Source organism: Triturus cristatus, chromosome 3_2 (genome assembly GCF_964204655.1).
Source record: "Triturus cristatus chromosome 3_2, aTriCri1.1, whole genome shotgun sequence".
Lineage (NCBI taxonomy): Eukaryota > Metazoa > Chordata > Amphibia > Caudata > Salamandridae > Triturus > Triturus cristatus.
Window position 1 is genome coordinate 199693745 of NC_140584.1, and position 19116 is coordinate 199712860.

The 19116-nt window shown below is 44.5% G+C and overlaps 1 protein-coding gene across 1 annotated transcript in view; it reads left to right on the forward strand.

Annotated features, from left to right (window-relative positions):
• The window catches only part of PARP14 (poly(ADP-ribose) polymerase family member 14), a 924447-nt gene extending 905581 nt beyond the window's left edge, over window positions 1–18866 (forward strand). The window contains exon 18 of the mRNA XM_085647500.1: window positions 18368–18866. Coding sequence (XP_085503626.1) covers window positions 18368–18654 — 287 coding nt within the window. The 3' untranslated portion in view covers window positions 18655–18866. The remainder of the gene's footprint in view (window positions 1–18367) is intronic.
• Window positions 18867–19116: the final 250 nt, after the last annotated feature.

Sequence of the window (19116 nt, forward strand, 5' to 3'; positions counted from 1 at the left end):
CCTTTCTAAGACATCAGCTACCTGCTCCACCTCTAGAGGTCAGGCCTAGTTTACACATCAATATGACTTCATTTAACAGGAACCATCTTTACCTCTTCTGCATTCCTGTAATTAAGGCATTCATAGAAGGCCTCAAGACAGTCGTTCCTCCTGGGGTTCCACTAGCACCAAAGTGTGGACCTTTAACATTGTGCTTACTAGACTCATGGATCCCCCTTTTGAGCCCTTATATTCTTGCCTGCTCCAGTACCTTTCATGGAAGGCAGGGCCAATGGAATTATGCAGCAGAGGAGCACAAAATTAAGCTGTAGGGTTGAACAATTTCTGCGGCAAGAAACTCCAAACTATGCGGCATAAAGCACCAAATTTTGTGATGGTATTACTTCATCGTTTTGTCATTTTTACACCTCGTAACAGTGTCTGTGGAAAACAGTTCACCTTATTAGTAAAGAATTGAACCCCAAATAGACCAATAAACAACTTGAAGATGAAACTTTCCAAAAAGCATTCTGGTGACCCACTTACCGGAGTCGCCATATTTTTTGTAACTTTTGATCCATTTGAGCTAGAATCAATAGTTATTTTAGGCTCTTGTAAAGTAAATTATTTTTAAAATTATGAAGACCGTGCTTGACCATACTTTATCCTGACTTGTCCTTGGTGCACAGAGTCTCCCAGGTACACAACCTTGGCTGTGTTTGTAATTATATTTTATTTATCCTCTTGTAATCTGCCTCCACACATATGTATCTGGTGGACTTTAAGAACCCCCTGGTCCCTGGTTTTTGTTTTAAGTAGAAGAACTTTGGGCCTGCACATCTAGGCCAGAAGGAGCAAATTTACCTAATTGATTTATGCCTTCATTTCGCACTGTCCGATTACAAGTTTTCCATTTGTAGCTTTTTTCGCATGCAGTTTTACTGCGCAGTAAGCTTGCATGCTAAAAAGAACAGCAGCTATTATAAATTGTGAGGAAACAGTGCCTACATGAGGAATTTGCACCAACAATTACCAACGGTGCAGAACGGGTGGTAAATGGATTACAAATAAATGAAACCATAAATAATGAACTTATACAAAGAAAAATGTCATAAAATGTTATATTATTACTGTCGGCAATCAGATCAGCATTTTGCCATATATATATATACGTTACGTTTTATATGGGCAGTCTATTGCTAACATAGTGTGTCCTGGCAATACTCTAACATTTTCATATGTCTCGCTCAACAGTTTCATTTCCTTATTGGTATATTTAACTTGCATATCCGTCCCCAGTAAATGATACAAAGTGTACCCATGCCTAGAAGTTAAATGCAACTGGTGGACAGCAGCACCTATTGTGCCATCCACTACAGTGGCAGTGCAAACCTGGTTTCATCCCTACTATTGCAGCATGTCTGTAGCAGTATAAAAACTACAAGTCAGCCTGTCGATCTAAATTCTATTGACCTAGCACACTTTCCTTTCAAAAACGAATTAGTCACCAATATGTAGGCTGTGTAGCCCACAAGGCAGGGTGTATGTTATTTTAAAAGTAGGACATGTACAAATTAAATATTAACATGTCTATATAGTGACTAGCACCCAGAAGCTATTTTTCATGGTGGCAGGCTTAGCTGTCCCATGTAGAAAATCAGACTACAGATTAAAACCCTAATACTGTATCTCAGGAATAGAACTAGCTGGAAAAATATTTGAACCATTTTAATAATTAATAATTTAAAATAGATTTTTAATAAATAATGAGGAAAAGTAACAATAAGAAAATTGCCTTTTCCCTGTCTGAGTTTCTGAGGGGCTAATTTACATTTGTTCTTCAACCTCTCCCAGCCAGTGATTAGCATTTGATTAGGTGAGAAAAGGGATCAAACAATAGGCTGACCTGAATCGGCAGTGATGACTCCTCAGAACCTCACAGACTATGCAGGGTTGGGGGCATAAGTTTTAACTGTACAGTGTCAAATCCTGCTTGAGTGTCGAATCTTATTTGACAGGTGTGCTGGGTTTACATATAATGCTTGGGGCACACTTGAAAGCAATTCTGGTTGCTGCAGAATCATGCTTTTGTCCTATCAGACATCTGTCTCTGGGTTGTACATTTAACCCTTGGTGCACATTTGAAAGGAAAGCAAACGGATGCCAAGACAATTCTTGTGTATCCTCTTCTGGTTGCTGTAGAAATGTCTTTTCATCCTACCATATGTTTATCTCTGATAATATTGGGAGTACAGTGGCAGCTTCAAACTGGATTTTAGTGTTCGATGTGGGAGGACACTAAGATTACCATAGTACACCCCCACACACACCCAGTCCTCAGAGTCTACATAGAGGGGCTCATTACGATGTCGAGCAGAAAGCCTCCGTCCGACACCCTCTCAGATTCGGGACCGACTGACTTGTGGTCGGCGGTTCCGACCGCTGGATTATGATGCGACCGAACACTGTTCGATCGGATTTCCATTGTTTCCTATGGGAGCTTGTGTTACGCCTGGGAACCGGCCGTAACACAGGCTCCTATGGGGAAATGGGGAGTGTGTGGAAAACCCTGCACCCTTTCGCCGGCACCCCATGGTGCCTGCCACATAGTGCAGGGTACCTTGGGTTCCCCCTCGGCCACCAACCATAGGCCGCGGGGCTAAGGGGCTCTGCCAGGGGCCCCCAAAGTCACTTTCCGACAGCCTTTCCATGTCAGAGAGGCCGAAGCGGAAAGGCTATTGGAAAGCGACATCGTAACTCCGCGAGTCAGTGGAAACCGAGTCGGAATTACCGGCCGGTTTACGTTCTGACAGTGAAAATAGTAATCGGGAAGTCAGACTGTAAACTGACTGAGTCGGTCAGAAGGGCTCCGACGCAGTTGCAAAGATTCTGACTGTCGGGCAGAGGCTTTCCGCCCAACATCGTTTTGAGCCCCATAGTGTGGCTGAAGCCTTTTGCCTCTACCAGACACCCTGTGAATCTCTAAGTGCTTCCGCTGAGGTTCTGGGGGCTTTGAGAGTGTACTCCTCTGTTGGATTGGGACTTAAAAGACTAGGTCAGAAAGTAAAACCTCTGACCAGGAGAAACCTGGAAGGTGTATCCGAACCATGCTCCATCACGGTCAGTCTCAAGATACGCTAGGTCCCGGTCTACTGTGACCATTGTACTTTTTAGCACTACTTCTACTTAAAACTTCTTTTATCTCTGGTTCACCTTGTTGTTTTTTTGTATTTTTCCAATCTGATTTGGGATTTTTATTGGTAGTTTCACTTTCTTACTGTTTTGGTACTGCATAAATACTTTGCACATTTCCTTTAGCCAAGACTATCTGCTCTGTGCTATAGCTCCCAGGCGGTTGAGCTCAGGTTAATTTAGTGACTTTGAGGGTTCTCCCTGACTAGGGTTGTGATTCTTCCTTGAGGTAGGTAGACACCACCCCAAATAATAATCCAGTTTCTTACATGACTATTTAAAAAAAATTATAATAAAACTTTATTTTTAAGTAAACCACTAGCAAACATCCCAAAAGAAGTACAGAGAAATTGCTTATACAGCACGCATTCATTTAGGTGTAAAATGAGGATGGAACACAATGTCTTAAGTACCAGTGCAAAAGGAATGCATAAGAGATGCCTAATCTTCCAGTAGCATATTTAAAACCTGTAATTATGGGTAAATCCTAATTTAACAAAACCTACAGGCTGGACATGTGGTCTAATATCTCCTAAATTATATCGGTGATGCACTAGAATCAAGCATAATGATGCAGCCCCTGATGAAACTTTTTGTGGTACTACATTTTCTGCCTACAGGGTGAAAGCAAAGTTCCGTTGGCCATCTTCATGGGTTGTTATACATCCCCTTTTGTAAAGTTCTGTGGTCCAAAAAGTGTGTATCAGGAACAATTGTGCCACAGCATATCACTTTCACAATTGACCCTACGACAATAAATGCTACCAAGGCTACATGCAATTTCTGTTAGAAGATGTCCTTATTTCACAGCAATTTCTAGTGCTGACGACCTGTATTAAGTAAATGTCTCTCTAGATATCTCTATTAAGGTGAACTTTTTTGGCAGAGGGAGCCTAAGCATCAGAAAGTTGTGCCGTATTTCAATCCTCCTAGAGCATACTGGAGACTCCTGGTGGGATGATGTCAAACTTGTGGAAGGGGAGGAAAATGACTACTAGAACTGCCGTAATTTGGGCAGAGTTTGATTTGATTTCTGGTTTTGTATAGCGCTCAAATGCCCAGAGGCATCTTGGCACTGCTGCTGTCTGGGGTGATGCTGAAGGGGGCCAAGTTGGTACCGAAAACAAAAAAACGAACGTGAGAACGTCCAGGTTTTTATTAATTTCCTGAAGACCAGGAAGTTAGAGCATCTCCTTATGTCCAACGGTAGACCGTTCCAAAGTGTAGCTGCCTTCAGAAGAAAGCTCCTCCCACCACATGTAGCATATTTTGCTCTTGGGGGGGGATAACAGCATTGCGTCTGAGGATCTGAGCTTTCTGCCTGGGGAGTACCAGGTAAGTTTGCACGAAAGTAGCTACGACCTGAATTATGTAATGCTTTAAAGGTTATGCATAAGTTCTTAAACTCTATACGTTATGATATAGGTAACCAATGCAGTTTGACCAGTGCTTGCGCCACCGACTTATGTTTGGGAATTCCGGAAAGAAGTCGCCCTGCTGCATTTTGCAGTGTTTGAAGTTTTTGTAATTACTTTTTCCAGATGCCAGATATGTATTGTTTGTGAAAATCCCATCCAATGTGTGACCTTATGTGTGAATAGGACCCTCAATTTTCTGGTCCAGTCCCAAAGTCTCCATGAGCTCTAACAGTTGGATGGTATCATTATCCATTCTATTTTCTAGGTGGAAATTAAAATTGCCCAGTACCAGGTAATCCGAGCTAGTAACACTGTGCTCTGTTATAGTGGTTAGGTTGGTAAGAATTGGTTCCGTTGGCCCCGAGGGGCGATACAATAAAGTGCCATTTAATGAATTTGTTAATTCAGTTTGGAAGGAGATGGTTTTGCAGTTAACGGCATTCATGCCTGGGGTATATTTTATCGTCATTGAGTCGCTAAACCCCCACCTCTTTTCAACTTTCTGTCAAGGTGCACCATTTTGTATCCCAAAGGTGTGGCTTCAATAATGTCTGGGCCAGAAGCTTCATCTGCCCATGTTTCTCTGATAAATATTATATCTGTCTTGTAAGTGTCGACATGAAGCACAAGTTCTTGTTTGTGCTTGACAAGGGATCTCGCGTTTATTAGGGAGCATTTAAAAAGCTTGCCTTTATGCGTGCCTACTTTTGTCTTGTATTCTATGTCCATGAACCTCATGATTGGTAAGTGCGTGAGGGATAGCTTGCAGTTGGGACAAGAGGTTAAGTTTAGAGCATGGTCCGGTTCTAGTATAGAGCAGTTTGGTTGCTTACCTGCCGCTGCCAATGCTCTAAGTTCTCCACTTGTATAATGTATTAAGTGGTTCCTTCCTAAGTTGAATTGGGCAGGGGTTTCCGGCCCTTGGCACGATCTGGGTGCTGACGGGCACAGACGGAATTGCCATTGGCGCGGACGTGAAAGGCTGCTCATAAGTATCTCTCCCTCTCCCAACCACTAGTGCGCTGACTGTGATGGCGGACCCGCTCTAACGGGTGCCGTTTTGCGACATGTAAGCTCCAAAGTGTAAATGCAGGATATAGAAACCGATTCAGTCAGGCAATTTTAAGTTAAAAATGTGCTTTAAAATTATTAAAATGAGCAAAATCAGAATGCGGTTCTCTCAGTCCGGCTTACGGTCTCCCTTTAGCTGAGGCCAAGGCAGCCCACAGAGTTGTGTACCACATGCTTGTCTCATGAATCCCTCTTGAAATGCAAAATGTAGCAACGATAACTGTCCCTCTCCAAAAATGGTGATCATCTCTCAGACAGCTTGGTCTACTGATGGATAGATCGTCCATTTGCTCAGCCAGATCGACCTGACAGTGCCTTTGCACACACCTCATATAATGCCTTATTGGAGTGCAATGGCAGAAGGAAGATCTTTGTTCTTGATGAACCATCACTAGTTGCCCTATGTATTCAGCAGCACGTTGTTGGCATGTACTAAGTGTCTGTAGGGCATTTAATCTGATCGAGACTTTTAGCCGCAGATTCCTTACCTTAGAATTATCCCCAGGCTTCAGACTGGATCCGTAAAATTTTCATGAGCACAAGCCCGGGCTGATAGTTATGTTTGTTATGTTATGTTATGCACTTTTGTATTGCGCACAGCTGCCCCAGCTAAGGGGCGTCCTGGCGCATGGCAGGCAAAGTGCAACAGAAAGCAGAAAACACAACACCAAAAAAGAACTAATTAAAAAGAAACGTTTTCAACGCCTTGCGAAAGGCCAAGAGGTCAGTCCGAAGCCGCAAGTCTACTGGGAGGGAATTCCAGAGTTCGGCCGCCCTCACCCTAAAAGAGCGACCACCCGCCCGACACAACCTGTAACGGGGGACCAGCGCAAGCGCATGGCTTCCCGATCTCAAAGCGCGGGAAGGAACATACCACGACAGGAGGTCAGCAAGAATTGGCGGACCAACTCCCCTCAAGATCTTAAACGCCAGACACAACACCTTGAACTGGATGCGTGATTTGATGGGGAGCCAGTGCAAAGATCTCAAGACGCCTGAAACAGAGCTCCTTCGGGGTAGGCCTACGATGGCTCTAGCCGCAGCGTTCTGCACTCGTTGAAGGCGGGTAGTCTCCGCCATATTGGCCCCTACCAAAAGCGAGCTGGCATAGTCCAGGCGAGATAATACCGTGGCCTGGACTATCAGCTGCCTGGCCTGATAGGTGGCATCGTTTGGCTCTGCGTTGTGTAGTCGGCTCCAGAAGTGACGTGCATGGTGCCTATATAGACACCTCTCCAGCGCGTTTACGTCAGTTCTTTTCTTTCTGTGCCGGTCCGCGCAGATCCAGAGGGAGCTACTCCCTGCCATTACTGCGGAAGCCACCCACAGGAGCCCTCATCAGGCAAGATGGCAATAAGTAAAAGGCCCCTTTATTAGGTCTCGCCTAGCGTTGCAGCGCATGCGCTGCTCACTCGGCGAGATATATTGGAAATGAGGAGTTTGAGAAGGGGGCTTGAAGCCCCGCACCTCATTTCCATTGGCTGGCGTCACCGTTTATGGTAAACGGTGGACTGCCATTGGAAATTAGGGTTTTTGGTTGACGCCCTTTCGCCTCCGATCCGGACTGGGTCGCCTGCTTTGCTGCTGTCGCAAAGCACTTTCTTATCTTTATGGGGCCATGTGTTTCTAATTAGAAACAAGAGATCGATGTGTTTTTTTTGTTTTTTTGTTAAGGAGCTTGGGAAAGGGGGGATGGAGCGTCCCTCGTCACTAATGCAGTCTGCTTTCTTTTCAGCGTGGTCCGCTTCGGTTGCGCTTGTTTGTTAATGTTGCGCTTTTGTGGTGTTTAGCTTCCGCTCCCAGACCTCCCCCAGTTTGTGTCGGAGTTCCAGTGTTTGGGAGCAAGTTTCAGGGCAAGTCGACCTCTGACACAGTCCCGAGCCAGGAAAACTTTTCTGCCGCCGCTCCTCGCTAATTTGTTGCTTTCTGCCTTCACTCGTGACCGTTCTAAATAGTGGCGGCCATAAACCAGACCCGAAGGACACATTCATGATTTGGTAGGTATGGGGAGATTATGGGGAGATTAAGTGATTCACCCAGAATCACCTGATGTTGAGCCGACGCCGAGGCTCGTTTTTAAAAAATCGTTTGCTTGGTGGCCGGTTCACATTACGGCTGGTGGCAGCTGATAGTAGTAGCAGGGCATAGGTCAAACCCCCTTACCCTTAGTGGAAGTCTGCCCACTGGCTCTCCAGTCTGTTCACTGTATGAGTAGGATTTGGGAAACGTAAGCTTAGGTACCCGTTTATAGTTCCACCGTATATATGGAAATTCAAGTGCTGTAGGAGGCCCCTGTCCATTCGTGGTGGTCAGTGCTTGCTGTCCGTGGTCTCTCTCCGTGTTACACAAACTCCAAATAGGCAATTACCACACGCACTCAAACACATACACATTTTTTAAATACTCTACCGACGACCATCTGTTCTTAAGACACCTAAAGGAGGCACCACCGCAAACAACAAAGAACGGGCTGGCGCCTCTCAAAGTGATAACAAGCTGAGTGAGGCATTCAGAGATGTGTGGGAAATATAGACATCCCGATAGCAGGCGCAGTCTCCCACTGAGCTATCCTGCCAGGTGGAGCCCTGGTCTGTAAAGGTCGCATTCATTTACGGAGATACCCAGGGACATTTTAAAATACTAAGGAAGCAGTGTGAACACGTCACAGACTCAACATTATGGCTTAATTTGCATCGGCCCCATTCATTTATTGTATCGGCGTGGTTTGTGTAGTGCTCCCTGCAAAAGGATTCGCCTCAAGGTGTTTAGTTTAGCGCACATTTCCGGTTGACGATCGACCATTAGCGGGAGGATTAGGTGACCACTGGCCTAACTGAGTCTTAACGGCCAAGTGCACCCATGTCCGTGCGCCCGCGCCAGTCAGTCAATGCTTTTCTGCCAACCAGGTGTTACATTTTGGGGCTTGTAGTCAGGGCCAACCTTTAGCATATGTGAGCTGGACCCAGGACGCCAACCTCCAGAGGGGCGCAGGGCAGGAGCTGTCTGCAAGAAGCCTCACTTCGAACTGGGACACATAGACAATTAAAGAAGATGAGTGTGGGGGTTGGGAAGGGTGCGCCAATTGTGTTTTGCCCAGGGTGCTCCCTGATCAAAGGCCAGCTCTGTTTGCGGTCCAGCTTTGCCCATTATAAATGTGATTCTACATTTCGTCACTGCTGCTGGCAGATTGAACCAGCCATGGCAGGTTGATGAGGGTTGGGAAAACTCTGTTTTCATTACTTTTCTTAGTGTTTTTACTTTTGCAGTTTTATACAGCGCGGACTCGACCGGAAGGAATTGGAGCGCTTTACTTGAGCGTCAGTTACATTACACAAGGACACCTTCAATTTTGGTAGGTACAAGGAGATTAAGTGATTTGCCCAGTATCACAGGATATTGAGCCGACGCGGAGACTGGAACCTCCTTTTGCGGTACCAAAGGAGGCAGCTCTGGCCGTTATGCTACATTCTCGATGAGCCACATGCAGCTCAGCTGTTAATTTTGCTGGGGGTAAGAAATATGATGGGGGTGGAAGGTTTTGGGGGGACCCGGGAGGGGTATTGGCTGCACTATTGTAACACCTCACTATTCGTTATTGGGAGGGGTAACTAGACGATTGAGTCCATTTCACTAGAACATTATGTCCTAGACCTGGAAGTTCAAGTCCCCATCTGTTGGATTCTGGGAGGGGGCGGTGATGCCATCAGCTAGTTCTTGCTATTAAATCAACAACTTTGCATTTTGGGTTGTGTAGTTTGCATCCTACCATTGGACGTGTGAGGTAAATGTCAGCGCTAGCTGAAAGTGTCACGCAAGGCACGGGACTACTTAACAGCTGTAGGATTTTGTTTAATTTGAAGTGCAACCAGAAATGTACAACTTTGCAATAATTTGCAATATGCATGCCACCCAGGACTGAAACATAATTGCGCTGGTGGCATAGAGACATCCGCAGACACAAGAGTGGAGGAGGGTGGGGGGCGTACACTCATCTGCTTTGCAGACCGGTTTTACACCAGGGGAAAGCACCACTCAGCAAAGCTCTTTATCCTGTCCTTCTTTAGTTCCTACCATTACACACTGCAGGACTACAAGTACCAAAATGCAAAGGGTAAATCAAACCTGGACGAAATGCCGCAGCAGAGAGGTGCTGCCCTCACTCGAACGCGGAGTCAAATGTAAACGTGTGAACTATGGGGGCGTTTCTGTGATGAGCTATGAAAAGTGCCTGCCCTCATCCTTTCCCCTGCAGAAGGGGTGCTGCCTGCGTGCAGGTGCTTGAAGGCGGAGTTTTGATAAGCACGGGACGAATTTGTGAGGAAAAGGGATTTTGAGTGCAGTTGCAAAAAGCAAGCATTTGCAATGCAATAGGTCTCGCATTTACGCGAGTTTGAGCTATTGGCATTGTAAATGACAATGCCTTATATTTATGTTTGGGTTTTTAAAAAAGGCATTGTCATTTACAATGTCAATAGCTTAAAGACGTGTAAAAGCGAGACCTATTGCATTGCAAATGCTTGTTAGGACAGGTATGCAGTTCTGAAACTCATTGAACATTTTACAATTCTAATTCATCGCCTCAGTAATACAATAACGTATCCTAACACCCTCCACCTTTGAGCCTTCCAACAATAAAATCCCCAAACCATTGTTGCAACAATCAATCCTCACCATCCCCTTTCTTTCATCCACTGACCTTCACACACACCTCAGCCATCGCTTTCCTGTGTTCCCTCTGCCCAAACCCTCTTTGAAATGCCCCCAACCCTTCCAGCCTGTCTCGAGCTCCACAATTTTTGCAACCAAGAACCCCCCCCCCCCCCCCCAAAGGTTAGACAGAGAAAACCCCCAGCACACCCGACCAATAGTGAAAAAAGGGGGGAGCTAAATTTGATCTGTCGCCAAAACAACTAGCCCCGAAAACGGCCGATGCTTGAGAAAAAACAGGCTGTTGCCAGAACAGCATAAAACCTGCTAACACCACCTTTGAATAGCTACGGTTGAGGCAAACTTTTCACTAATATTGAGTAAATAGAGCTCATTACCTACGAAACGACAGGTGAACTCCATCCTATCTAAATAAACAGAAAATCTTCTTTCTTATGTCTGTGTTTTCTAACCAACCTATATTATTGATGATACAAAAATGATGCATTTCCCTCTTGACTTTACATCTAGCCCTCTCAACTCAGGTGAAGATTTCAGCACCATGACAGCCTCTCCTAAGAGTCAACGCAGTCAATATCATCTTCATCCCAGCCCAGGATTTAACCACAGTTTTTAAATACTTCTTCATATCTTTAATCAAACCCAAACCTGATGACTGAACTTAGTCATTTTCACTCAAATGTAAAAGCAAAACATCTGGGCACATTCATAACTGAAACCAACTTAGATAACCACTGTAACAGCTGTCTCCATTTCATACCCTTCTCCCCCACCAATCAATATTGATTTTGTCACTGCGGAATACCAAATTTCTTCCAAAAGACTGCTTTTCTGCTTGTTTCGCCGCCCACTTAATAAAAAATGTCCAAACATCCAAATAGAAAAGAAAGCCGCTGCAGTACTCGCCATGCAACCTGAAAGAAAAACAAGAACTAACAAGCACATAAATGCTAAGCATCCTCAATGTCCCTAATGTATCGCAAGCAACAATCAGAGGACCACTGTCATAATCTTTTTACATCACTGAGGGAAAAATACAGTCTTGCTGCTTCAGAAGCAGCACCAATTCTGAAAGAATAAGTACCAAAGCTTTCAAGGACCTTCTCCAGTGTGACAAGCACCTTTGAGGCTGGGAGCCTTGCACCGTTTTGGTGTTTGAAAACAAGTCCTGAATTTGCTCCCCGGAAATCCTGCCAAGAAATCACTGGACATAGTATGCCATTAATTTTATTAAGTGTTACTTTCTTAGAGCGTTACAAAAATATCTGAATAGTTTCGCCTGAGGCGGATACATCTTTAACTTTCAGACCATCTAAATGGCCCCTACCCAACAATTCCAATATCCTAAAGGCACCAACACATGCATAAACTAAATAGCAACTGCTCAAAAACAGACTAACGTATGAAAGGAAGGCTCCTAACCATACAAAGCAATAGTTTAATTGAAACCGGATCCCTAATAAACTGGCCTCTCTTCTGTTTTTTTGGGCCATACCTTGTAACATACACCTCCCCATCTCACCAGCTGAAGGATCATTCCCCCCCACATAATGAAACTGAGCATGTTATCTCTGGCAGCCATAATACTTGTTCATCTTGAGATCTACGAGATGCACCCATCCATAGAAGTTCTTCCCAAGCTCTTCTATAAGCTGTCCTAGTACACACTGTCAAAGATTTCTCCACCAGCTCAAGTATTCTCAATCTGATAGCTCCCATACCTCTTGTGGCACCTGTGTTTTCTGCACATCTGCTCCGGACGCCAAACCAGGCAATGACATTCACTGACAAGACGTGAGGTCATGGAAGATGATGAATCATGTGAAACCACCCCCCCACTGCTTTTTAAGTACTACCAATTGTGAAGAAATAAGGTCAGGGCCAGTAAGTAAAAGGACCTGCCATCCTTCCGTCTGCCACTTCCTTGCCCAGCTTCTACCTCACAATCTGAGAATGTTCTTTGGTTGACTTTAAATTGCCAGCAAACCTGCGTGCCCTAGGACCCTGATAACCAAGTCAAAAACCTTCTTTAAAATCCCATTCCAACCTTGTTGCCTCCTCCATGTTAGGGTAAAATTTCAGCCACTAACTTAAACTGTCAAATCTAATTGGAGTAAAAGCCCTTGTAACCAGGTTGACAGAATCCACCCCTACCCCCCTGCCCTGACCACTACTTCCAAAGCTTGTGTGGTCCCCAAAGCATTGAAGAATTGCATGTTTGTCCCCACATTATGAACATGTGTGCTTGTACTTACAGGGGTTCCATAGACAATACCCTCTGTTAAAGCTCCTGAAGGACCTGGAATTGGGATTTTGGCCTCTATTCCATGTCTTCCCCACTCTGCCCCCGAGGTGGGCCTGCCAAGAAAGAGCCGGTGCGGAATCGCTAAACCGCTTGCTGTGTGCAAGGTGTGGGATGTGTTTGTGGATACATAATTCATTGTCCGCTTACCCACAAGGTTTATCATAGCTGAGGAGAAACCGAGCCCGAAACTCTTCATCATAATATACTTAAATATAGACACTGCTCACTCAAGGAACTTCTCACAGTAGACACTGGCAAATATAAAAAAAGCTGAAGTCCATGTGTCAATTGTTGTGGGAACCCTCGGTCTTTTAGCCAACTCCCAGTCTTCTTTTCCAGACCCCTCCTTAGATTGCATTCCCTATGAAGTAGCTTGTACCCTTCTACAAATTCACCCCTCAGATGAGCTTCCAATGGCACAGATAACCCCATGTAAGACAAACATTTCAAGACATTAGATTTTTCATTTTTGTCCAAACCTGACTGGGATATTTCCTCAATGACCCCCTTGGAATCATCTTTTGCATTATTCCCTTGATCTTTCTTACCTGCAGACACAAACTCCTCATTGATTGATTCAGTCCCTACACTTTTATCCACCACAGCAGGCCCAGATAACGTGAGAGTTTTTAAAAAAATGTTCCTTACTATTCCCCCAATTAATCCACCACTGACTCTCACCTGTTCTCAATGTGCTGGTTAGTTCTGGAGATGCCTGCCTTCTACTGCCCCTTTCTTGGACTCTCTTCGTGCCAGTAAATCCAACCCGTAGTCCCCTGCTGTAACACAAGACTTTTGGAAAATAATTTAGAAAAGCCCCCCCACTCCCCGGTCAACACCCTTTGCTTTTTTAAGATCTTTACATTCACACCAACCTGGTATTTCCCTCTCTTTCAATTCATCAACCTCTTCATCATAATCCAACTCACATTCCTATTGATCCACCACACGCACTGAACTCACACATGGACTTTCACCACACCCCCATCGAAACGCTTCCAATCCTCTGTTTTGGTGGTTGGCACCATAATTTATTTTCCTGTATTGTCGGGATGGTTGCACCGAACCTCTCCCTCTCTTCGGGCCAGTCCGCCCAGGATGCTTTAGCCCCAGCCGGCAAATCTTCACTGTATCTGGTATTTCCATGAAGTATTCTTTCTCCCCTACCCCCGCTGCCCCAACCGATGCTCTGCAAGCAGCCAAAAACTGCAGACTGTGGTCCTGTCTTCACCTTGACTTGCACTATCCTCTACTACAACTGCCTCTCCAGGAACCCAGATCCTTCAAGCTTTCTTGTGCCCCCTAAAAGTATCTGAAAACCCCATACCTGACTCCTTACAAAGCAATCTCACCCTGGTTATGCAGTGTTTTTCTTTTTATTATTTTTTCTATAGCCTACATCTTCTCCCACCACTCCTTAAGCAGCCTCTGGCATAGGTGACTGGACTGTATTCACAAAAACATCACCATTCATGGAGCATTTCATTGCAGGCAGGATCCTTTCAACACAAGACTCCTCACCTTTTTGTGGCACCTCTTTCATTCTATTTTTGAACAAGCATTGGCATAGCCAACAGGTCTCGCCTTTGGGACCTTCAAAGTGTTTCCCCAGAGCTTTTAGCTTTGCCATTGTGTTCAAGCTATGTTGTGGAGCGTTGTGGCTGCTGTGCAGCATGTTGAAAGGTTAGAATAAAAAAGTCTTATAAGCATTTTTGTTACCTTATATATAACCAAGAAGACATGATGTGCAACTGAATGACCTTATTAAAAATAAAATTAACATAAAAAATGATTTCTAGTTTTGTGATTGTTGTCCCACTACTGTGGCAGTAAAATTAATATTTTTATGGTGTGTTTACAGTGGCAGATGAGGTGTTATTATAATGTAACACACATTTTCACATAGATAAGCGTGTTTTAATGAAAACGCAAATATATAATTATTAAAATCCAAAGAAAAATGGGATAGTGTGTAAAATATAGGCAACAGTATTTCTTAGAAGGGCTGCTACGTAGTAAGTTCCTTTTTACAAATGTTTAGTAACACTGAAACAATCGCTTAGGGAAAACAGAGAAGCTTTGCTTAAAATCCATCAGTACTTCAGCAGTTGTTGTAAAACAGACAACAATAAGTTGTAATGTTTTTAAAATAATTTGTGTGCTGATTACTGCACTGGCAATACGGTTATTTATAACATAGGGCCTTTTTAGGTGCTTCGAATGTTTCATCCTTGTAGCCTGGGCTTTAATTGTGCTGAAAAAACGGGGGGGGGGGGGGGGGGGGAGGGTGAGGAGGGTCTCTCAAAGGGACGTGGCCAATGTAATTAAGGACGTGGCTTAAAAACATTGAAACAAAAATCTGTGCATGGTTAGCATAGTGTGGATGGAGCCTGACTGGTATTTTGCTGCTTCTGTCATTGCATCCAGATATATAATACAACGAGTAATATTACACTTAAAACAAGCATGGACTATTGGTTTTGTCAATGACTGGTAGTTGAATACGATAAAAAAGCAACAACTGTGGCTTTGTTGTGTATATAGAACATTGACAATGCTTCAGTTCTAAAATGATGAGTGTGAAAGAACCATAACCAGTGTCTTTGAAGTTCCTACTAAAGGCAGCGCTGAGTTAAGATTTTCTTTTCACCGAGGGTGAGGGCAAAAATTGAGAAGTTTTAACTGTAAAACGGATGAGTCGGGAGGGATTAATGCAAAGTGGCCGGCAAGGAGAAGCACATATATGAGCAAGAAATACTAGGGCCACAAAAAATCACAGAGTAGAAGGTTGTACGGGTATGGGAGAGTTATGGGAGGGAGAAAAAACAGATAAGAAACATTAAACTGAAGCACTGGTGCAGAGAAGCACATAAAGTATGATGATGGAAAGCATAGAAGGAAGGCAAATGCAAAACACGCAATATCCTCTTGGCAAATGAGGTAAACATAGATCATGTAAAACTGGCACGCACCTAAAGCACTCCAATACCTTTGAGTCGGGTAGAGGTTGCACTATTTAAATTAGTGCAAAAATAAATGTAATCATAAACGTGTTTATCTTTGATACATACATGGAATGGGGGGCAGCACACTTGGGCTGCCGGGGTCCCGTGGAGGTCAGGGTGTCCTGTGCTTTCCGATAGCTGTGGAAGGCAGCAGCCCAGCTCCAATCCCTGTGTGGTGGTCGAGGAGCAGTAGCAGTAGCAGCAGCAGGTAAAGCTCTGGTCTGCAGCTCGTTGTCCCAGTTGCAACCATGCACACAGCCCCCGTGCCCAGGCTCCAGCAGCAGGAAGACACAAAGCAGTTAACCGGAGCGCTGGGGTGCAGAGAAGCACATGGTGTTTCCAAGTAACACGGAGACCGTGATTAAGGTAACACGTAATCTCCCTCCCAAAAAATTTATCTGAATTTGGGTAATGTAATCAGAGCACATGTAAAGCGCTCCGATACCTTAACAGTCAAAATGCAAAACACAATCAGCTCTGTTCCTTAAAGTTAAAGTGGCGCCCTTTATAAATAAATAAAGGTGCGCAATTTTGAACAATTAAGAACTGATGCTTCTGAAGAAGCAAGCTGGAGTGTTGGGGGAAGGCAAGGGGAGATTAAGGAACTGGCTCTGCAGGTAGCGCCGTGGCCCAACGAGTGGCGAGAAAATGGTGTAAAGAACCAGCACTCATCCGCTTTCAAAAGCCAAACTTTCGGCGACCCCTACCTTTTGGCTCTTTAGGAAAACTAGAAATTCCATAACAGTGGCATACAGCAGCCTTGAAGCCGGGGACTTGCATATGTTTTTACCCAACCGATCAGCACCAAAACATAACATGAAGAGCTGCCGACTTTTGAAGCGGAAAGCTGTTTCAAATCTCGGCATCGACTCTCCTGTGCCTACAGACATGCCCAACTGAAATGTAAATAAATCCATGGCATGGCGTCGGTGTCCTTCCGGGGCTGCGGAGCACCACACAAAAGAAATGTATCCATCTGTGATCCCTAAAGATAATGAAGGAGTCAGTGGGCCTTCCGGGGCTGAGGAGCACCAGAAACAAGCATTGGCCGCGCGCACGAGCGGCCTCGAGATGCGATCTGTGGTGGGGGAGGGGGTGATGTTGGAGTTGTGTGCGCGCGTGCAAAAGGGAGGAACAAAGCCCGGGAGTTGTGTGTGTGCACATGCGGTAAAAGAAATTTTTTAAAAAGCACGCGAGTGGCTAAGCTGGCGGCTGCGTGCTTGCTCGCGCGCGTAACCGCAAGCGCTAGGCCAGCAAAAGCATGTGGCAGCACTTTTAAAAGCCACTTACTAAATGTCTTGCAGAGTAGCGCATGCGCTGGCTCAGCCGAGACCTAAAAAGGGGACTTTAAACTGAGTGCTCCCCCTGAAAGGCACTTGTAACTTATCAGCGGTTCCCTGCCGATATTGAACAGCCTCTTCCCGGCTTAAGGGTGGATGCAGACACAGCGCTCTGCACAACGCTCTCTCCCATCAGAGCCAAAACCCCGGGGCCCGCCTCTAACTAGCTGAGCATTTTGATACAGGCATGCGTGTGCGAAACCCCTCCCACACCTACCAGATGAGGCTGATTTCCAATGCGGTGACGTAAACACAACCTCTGCTCCGGTCAAGTCCACGTGCTTCATCTACTTCCCTTGACAACGAGCACTGCAATTTAGAAGTTTGTTTTGGCGATGAACATGCAAGGACTGTTGCCGTGACTCTGCTGGCATCAGCACGTTTAGGCCGCTCCAAACCAACCCAAGCTTGTGAAAGAATGCCGGATTGAATTAATCTTAATGCCTCCCTCACTGCAGCTGCTTTATCTGCCATACCCAAACCGTCTACCACTAACAAGGCCTCACTAGTAGAACAAGTTAAAAATGGCTAACCCTACCATAGGACCACAGCGTCAGAATGACTCACCAAAAAAAAACCCTAACAAACACATAAGCCCCACCCCTGCGCAGCTCCAACCAATGGCTGAACCCTAAAGGGCCTGGAATCTACCACCTGCCCGAAGCTGCCTGGGGATGGACATCCTACAGATGCCACCCACAGGAGCCCTCATTCCTAGCCCTTTCGTCTCTTTAGTTAACGTTATGATAAGTCTTCTGCTGAAGGAAATGGTTTGTGCTGAAACTTGTATTCATTAATGACTTTATTGCAGGGGTCAGTGAAGAAGTAACGTTTGTATGAATTTTGCAGTACAAAATAAAGGAAACAAGGTTACTGAGATCCCAAGTTGTTGTTGGTGTCAACCAGACCACCCCCTTCACTTTGTTCCCTTGTGCGCTTCCCAAACCCTAATCGGCTGCTTTGTTTTGGGAGGTAGAAATGGGTAAGTGGAGCGCTAAACTTTCAGGCAGTAGAGAATTTGATGGATTGAAAAGGTCAATGATACTCGCTACGGCTAAGTGCCACGTTTTCACCATTTTATTGTTTTTTCTGGATTCCTAAATCCTATGTGGAAAATTAAGTCCGACTGAGTGGCAAACATTGGTAACATGAAAACCAGGGATTGGCAAATTCAGGTAAGTATAGTTCACTCATAATCTTGTTTTTCCGCAGAATATCATTGCAGTAATACATTGAATATATTAATCTAGCACCTTGCAAGCATGTATTGTAGTATATTGGTTTAGTGGCATTTTCATTGTTAAGGTCTGGGAAGCTAATGGTATTTTTTGGCTGCCTCCCGGCTTCATTCACTCGCCTTACAAAGCCTTTCCTTTGTCGTCTCCACAGCTGCTGTATATGGAAACGGAACGTATTTTGCTGTCAATGCAAATTATTCAGCGCATGACACGTATTCTAAACCTGACGCCTCAGGAATGAAATACATGTATCTTACCAGAGTACTTACTGGATTATTTTGCGTGGGAAAACAAGGAATTCTTACTCCACCAGCAAAAAGTGCTCAAGACCCCACTGATCTGTATGACAGTGTGACGGACCGTCTTGCAAACCCTAGCATGTTCGTAATATTTAACGATGTTCAGGCTTACCCGGAATATTTGATCAGTTTCAAATAACCAATAAGCATTTTTTTCTGCATATCCTTGTCCTACTAAAATAAATCAATTAAGCTGTACAATCCTTTAGGAATATGTAATTAACACCTCAGTTCTTTAGCCATCAGCTGCCTTCTTCCAAAACAAGTTTTTTTTAAATATATTTGTACAATAAACATGATGCCTTATGTAATCTATATATATGTATGTGTGTAATAAAGGACTTTGCCTTATGTTTTGTTTAATTGCACCTTTACATACAATTGTAGATATGCTTGTATTTGTTCTGTGCAAATGTTATGTTGTGTCAGAATAATCTCGCCTAATTCCCACATTTCTCATTGTGTTGAAATGCACAAACTTTTCACTGCTTCACGTGATGTGAAATCTTACATTGTGTTTACTGGGGAAATTGATTCGGATACAAAATGTTTTGCCAAGAAACATTTTCTACTAGAACCAGTTTCCTCTCTGTATTTTTTT